Genomic DNA, 6,000 nt, shown 5'->3' with positions numbered 1-6,000 from the left:
CGTCTATGACAAAGGAATGTAGCCGAAACGTTGACAATACATGATGTATTTCGTTTTTTCAGTGAGTGGAAACTCTCATTTCGTCGCCGTAATCTATAATTAAATGATATTTGTTAATAATACTCACTGATAACTTTGTTTTACATACTGCAAATTGTTGTTTTCTTGGCAGAGAATTTTATGGTTTTGGATTTATCCACTCATTTGTGATACAATATACCCACAATTACAAGTGTAAAAAAAATGGTTACGTGATATTAATCTCAATAAAATATCTGCATTCCAGGTCAATGATGACATGAATAAAACACCTATCAGTCTACTAATTCCCAAAAGGAATGAGCAATCTACTTAGCTTCTCAGGTTTTGATTCCAGCAGTGTTTTAGAAGGAAGTCAGAATAATGATATAGGAGGTCTCATAGTAAAGCCTAAAAGTGAACATGTATTTAAAGTTCCTCAAAAGTCCCTGTTAGGACTGGATAAACTTGCTAAGCAACAACAAAAGAGTGATGATATTAAAAGAAAATATCGTAATGTCACAGACGATTCTCCCTCTCATCCTGGAGGTGTCAGCAAATCTGCTTTGGATCGTATGAAGAAAACCAGAGATAGAGATAGAGATAAAGGTATATCTAATTCGACTATCAAGGATGTAGACAGTCACAGAAATAAAAAACATAAGCATAGAGACAGAGATAGAGATAGAGATAGAAGTAGCAATAAAGACAGAAGTAGTGATAAAGACAGAAGACCTAAGTCATCACCAAGGTCATCACCACGGTCATCACCTCGTTCTGAGAGAGACAGAAGTTCATCTGACAAAGATAGTGGATATTCTTCTAAATACTCAGGAGGAAGCAAATCAGATCGGTCAAATTCATCATCACGGAGAAACAGGGCACAATATGATGACACACCAACAAGGTCTGATGGTTCTATTCATACTCCCGGTCGCTCTAAATGGGAAGCTGACTCTGAACTAGGTACACCTAATTTAGACAAATGGGATATGACTGAATCATCAAGAAGTTCAAAGGCAAATCGCTGGTGGGAAAGGTCCCCTATGCCGACACCTTCTTTCAAAGATAATGCATGGGCTTCTAAAAGAAGTAGAAAGGATAACACTTCAAATTCAGTAAGAAGTGCTGTAAATTTTACTGATGGTAAGCAGTACGAAGACGAGCAAAAGAGATTGGACAGAGCTTGGTATGGTATGGATGAAGGGTACGATGACAATCTGAATCCATTCGCTGGTGTTAGTCAGGAATACGAAGAAAAGAAGACACAAGAAGCCACCAAAACCTTCCAGAGAAAGGTTTCAGCTTGGAGACAGCAGAAAAATGCAGATTTGGAAAAATGGGAGCAAAACAGGATGCTCACTTCTGGTGTTGTTACTAAGGTTGATCATAATGACGATTTTGAAGAGGATGGTGCAGCTAAGATTCATCTACTTGTCCATAATATCATGGCTCCATTTCTTGATGGAAGAATAATGTACACCAAGCAGCCTGAACCTGTTGTCCCAGTAAAGGATCCCACCTCTGATATAGCAGTTCTGTCTCGCAAGGGAAGTCAATTGGTCAAAGATTACAGAGAGCAGAAGGAGAGAATTAAAGCCCAGAAAAAAGAATGGGAACTAGCTGGCACTAAAATTGGTGACATACTTGGTATCAAACAAAAGGAAGAGGATGAACCTGTTAAAGAAGAGGAAGATTCCCACAAAAAGAATCAGCAGTTTTCAGATCATATGGCAGAAAAGTCAGAGGCAGTTAGTTCATTTGCAACCACAAAAACCATCAAAGAACAAAGACACTTCCTTCCTATTTATGCTTGTAGAGATGAACTATTAGGTATTCTCAGAGAGAATAGCGTTATGATCATAGTTGGAGAAACAGGGTCTGGTAAAACCACCCAGCTAACCCAATACCTATTAGAGGACGGTTACGGGGACTATGGAATGATAGGCTGCACCCAGCCTAGAAGAGTAGCTGCCATGTCTGTTGCTAAGAGGGTGTCTGAAGAGAGAGGATGTAAACTTGGTGAGGAGGTGGGCTATGCTATCAGGTTTGAAGACTGTACCTCAAAGAATACTATTATCAAGTATATGACGGATGGTATTCTTCTCAGAGAGTCCCTGAGGGAATCAGATTTAGATGGCTACAGTGTCATTGTGATGGATGAAGCTCACGAAAGGTCACTAAATACTGATGTGCTGTTTGGCTTGCTTCGTGATGTGGTAGCTAGAAGAACTGATTTAAAGCTTATTGTCACTTCTGCAACAATGAACGCTGAGAAGTTTTCGATGTTCTTTGGAAATGTTCCTATTTATAAGATTGCTGGAAGGACTTTCCCTGTTGATGTTCTGTTTTCTAAAAATCCATGTGAGGACTATGTGGAAGCATCAGTGAAGCAGGCAGTCCAAATCCATCTTCAGCCTACTCCTGGTGATATTTTGATATTCATGCCTGGGCAAGAAGAGATAGAGGTAGGTTTTAAAATACATGATGATGAGGGTACAATTTTAAATAATATCAGATAAAATAGAACTTCAGATCTGTTCATTCTAGAATTATGATTTAACCATCAATACTCGGTTTCCTTAAATTCTACCTACATTTCAGGTGACATGTGGAGCAATAGGTGACAGACTAGAAGAAGTTGAAGGTTCTCCTCCGCTTGCAATCCTACCAATCTACTCACAGCTTCCTTCAGACCTTCAGGCTAAAATATTTCAAAAGGCTCCGGATGGGGTTAGAAAGGTTAGTAACATTATTTTCTCTTCAACTTCTAATTAATCGAACTTTAACATTAAGCATATTATTACAGTTAATTTTTGTACGATTTTGCATTCTACCTGTTCATGATTTTTCAGGTTATTGTAGCCACTAATATAGCAGAAACGAGTTTAACGGTGGACGGAATTATATTCGTCATTGACGGTGGATACTGCAAACTGAAAGTGTTCAACCCCAGAATCGGTAAATTTTTATTATAATTCTGTTTCTAGATGAAAAACAGATCACACCAGATCTGAAATGATTAAAACAAAATTGATACGGGTGAATTAATTTATCCAATTGAAATCTTTATCCCTATATTTTCAGGTATGGATGCATTGCAGGTGTACCCCATCTCGCAGGCTAATGCTAATCAGAGAAGTGGCCGAGCTGGCAGAACAGGTCCCGGACAGGCTTGGAGAATGTACACTGAGAACTGTTACCGATCTGAGGTTAGATAATTATGAAAATAATCGTTTTTCGCTTTGATATATATATGCGTTATAATACCTTCCGGGAATTATATCCACTAAAAGTCTCGGACACTGAGAGCTGATAATTTGCCGATATATCGCGCAAGGGAAGCCAAGGAATTATCAGCATAGACCTCAGACTGGCTGGCGGCAAGTTGTAAAACAAATAACACTGGCGTTCTATATATTAGACACTATATTGTATCATGCGCACGTATCGGATTACACCCCTTCCAATTCGGAACCGGAAAATATTATAATACATAATACCTCCGGTTCTTCGGGCCGCAAATTCCCTCCAGCAAGCTGTCGGGAATTATCAAGCGGAGCCCGAAGAACCGAAGGCATTATTATATTATATCTATCCAATGAATGCGACTGGTCGCAAATTTTTTTCACTTGTATAAATTCCCCCGGTTTTTCAGTTACTAGCCACAACAGTACCAGAGATCCAGCGTACGAACCTAGCAACAGTTGTGCTCCTCCTCAAGTCTCTGGGCGTGTCGGACCTCCTCTCCTTCCACTTCATGGACCCGCCCCCACAAGACAACATCCTGACCAGTATGTACCAGTTGTGGGTGCTGGGAGCCTTTGATAATGTGGGTAACCTCTCAGTGCTGGGCAGGCAGATGGTAGAGTTTCCTATGGACCCGGCTATGAGCAAGCTTGTGTTAGTGTCTTGTCAGATGGGATGTAGTGAAGAGGTTTGTAGTTTTAAGTTTTAGAGGATATTATTATCATATTCATTGTAGTGGGTCTGACTGCTAAAGATTATAATCGAATGATTCTGTATAAATACAGAACCATTAGATTTATTGTTTATCTCATGTTTCATTTGATTTATGAATAATGAACCATTTTGTCAGGTGCTGGTAATAGTTAGCATGTTGTCAGTCCCCGCTATATTCTACAGACCCAAAGGGCGGGAAGAAGAGAGCGACGCAGCTAGGGAGAAGTTTCAGGTTCCAGAGAGTGATCACTTATCTTTACTGCACGTGTACCAGCAGTGGAGGAATAAGGGTTACTCTTCAACTTGGTGTAATACTTACTTTATTCATTACAAGGTTAGTTAATATGTCTGTTAATTTGTTTTACAATCGATTTAATTTCCCGAAAGAGAGAAATTTAACTCTTCAATACTTCCGGTTAGGTGACCTTCCTTGCTGAACAATTTTAAAAGAAACATCGGTTATAGTTTGTTTAATATAATTTCAAGAAGAGTTCACAACTAATAATCTAAAACAGGCCATGAAGAAAGTACGGGAGGTTCACAGTCAGCTGCTTGAGATTATGGAGAAACAGAGGCTGGAGCTGGTATCGTGTGGTAACAAGTGGGACCTGGTCAGGAAGTGCATCTGTAGCGCTTACTTCCACCAAGCTGCCAGACTCAAAGGTATGAGTTCCTTACAGTTTACTCGTGGTTAAAATTGAAAAATTGGGGTTCCCATTTATTGAATGTTTAATTTCGTTTATATTGTTTCTGAAATATCTCTATTTCCAGGTATCGGAGAATATGTAAACGCCCGAACTGGAATGCCATGTCATCTCCACCCCACCTCCGCTCTCTACGGTATGGGCTACAGCTCTGACTATGTTGTGTATCACGAGCTTATCATGACTTCTAAGGAGTTCATGCAGTGTGTTACCAGTGTTGAGGCGGAATGGCTCGCTGAGCTTGGCCCCATGTTTTACAGGTTCGTTGTTAATTTATAGTTTGTAGCACACTAAATTTATACTCTAACTAAGAAGAACGTTGTTTCTCAAAATGATTATATTAAAAACTCTGATTGTAATTCAAACCGTCCCTAGTGTCAAGGAGTCATTGCACTCAATAGAAGAGGGTAAAGCTAAGGCAGCAGAGCGCCGCAAGCAGATGGAACAGGAATTAGCAGAAGCAGAAGAAGCGCTGGAAGCAGAGCGCGAGCGCCAGTCAGCACCTTCCTCTGCTCGCAGTGCTATTGCAACTCCTGGACATAACCAGACTCCTACGAGAACACCCCGTCGAATGGGTTTTTAAACATGGGACAATTTCAGATGTGAGATTATCAGAGTGCCTGAACTTGAATATGTTTATTTGTGCTGGGAAACGTAAGCTTTATGCTGTTATCGTTGACAAGCAGATATCTTTTAACCTCTGTGAATAGTTGGAGTATAAAAAACACCCATTGACCAGTATCAGTACCCAGCCTTAGAAGATGACTGGGTTTTTATTTATCGAAAATTGAACTGCTTGAACATTTATATTCTATTTGTTTAATATTGTTTTTCATTTTATAACTTTTAAAACCAAAAGTGTGTCCGATCTTTATCGAAATTCTTGATTATAATCTAGAGGATAAGATTGTCAAACCAAAACTCTGACTCGAATTAAATCTTCCAATTTAACAATTATCAGTCTTTTATCGTAACCTAAGTTAACAATATTCCTAGCTCTCTAGCTAAGTGCAGTAGATAAGGTGATATATTATTATCTAAGTTAACATTATTCCTAGCTAAGTGCAGTAGATAAGGTGATATATTCTTATCTAAGTTAACATTATTCCTAGCTAAGTGCAGTAGATAAGGTGATATATTCTTATCTAAGTTAACATTATTCCTAGCTAAGTGCAGTAGATAAGGTGATATGTTATTATCTAAGTTAACATTATTCCTAAATCCTAGCTAAGTGCAGTAGATAAGGTGATGTATTCTTATCTGAGTTAACAATATTCCTAGCTCTCTAGCTAAGTACAGTAGATAAGGTGATATA

At 39.0% G+C, this 6,000-nt stretch overlaps 1 protein-coding gene across 1 annotated transcript; it reads left to right on the top strand.

Annotated features, from left to right (window-relative positions):
• Positions 1-285: 285 nt before the first annotated feature.
• On the top strand, positions 286-5,540 carry LOC134816687 (pre-mRNA-splicing factor ATP-dependent RNA helicase PRP16-like). Its single transcript, XM_063825643.1, has 9 exons — positions 286-2,486; positions 2,623-2,760; positions 2,874-2,979; positions 3,106-3,230; positions 3,677-3,955; positions 4,118-4,315; positions 4,497-4,644; positions 4,753-4,945; positions 5,061-5,540. Exons 1-9 carry the CDS (start codon positions 339-341, stop codon positions 5,266-5,268), a joined length of 3,543 nt encoding a protein of 1,180 aa, XP_063681713.1. The 5' UTR covers positions 286-338; the 3' UTR covers positions 5,269-5,540.
• The last annotated feature ends 460 nt before the right edge of the window (positions 5,541-6,000 follow it).

Source organism: Bolinopsis microptera, chromosome 6 (genome assembly GCF_026151205.1).
Source record: "Bolinopsis microptera isolate Bmic1 chromosome 6, MBARI_Bmic_1.0, whole genome shotgun sequence".
Classification (NCBI taxonomy): domain Eukaryota; kingdom Metazoa; phylum Ctenophora; class Tentaculata; order Lobata; family Bolinopsidae; genus Bolinopsis; species Bolinopsis microptera.
The sequence above is the reverse complement of the archived record's forward strand: the minus strand, read 5'-3'. Positions and strand labels throughout refer to the sequence as shown.

What these genes read in the sequence shown, in the direction of transcription:
- LOC134816687 (XM_063825643.1), top strand. Translation starts at nt 339, where the DNA reads ATGAGCAATCTACTTAGCTTCTCAGGTTTTGATTCCAGCAGTGTTTTA. An exon ending in CTCCGGATGGGGTTAGAAAG is followed by an intron (nt 2,761 to 2,873) that starts GTTAGTAACATT and finishes ATGATTTTTCAG; the next exon opens with GTTATTGTAGCCACTAATAT. An exon ending in CTTACTTTATTCATTACAAG is followed by an intron (nt 4,316 to 4,496) that starts GTTAGTTAATAT and finishes AATCTAAAACAG; the next exon opens with GCCATGAAGAAAGTACGGGA.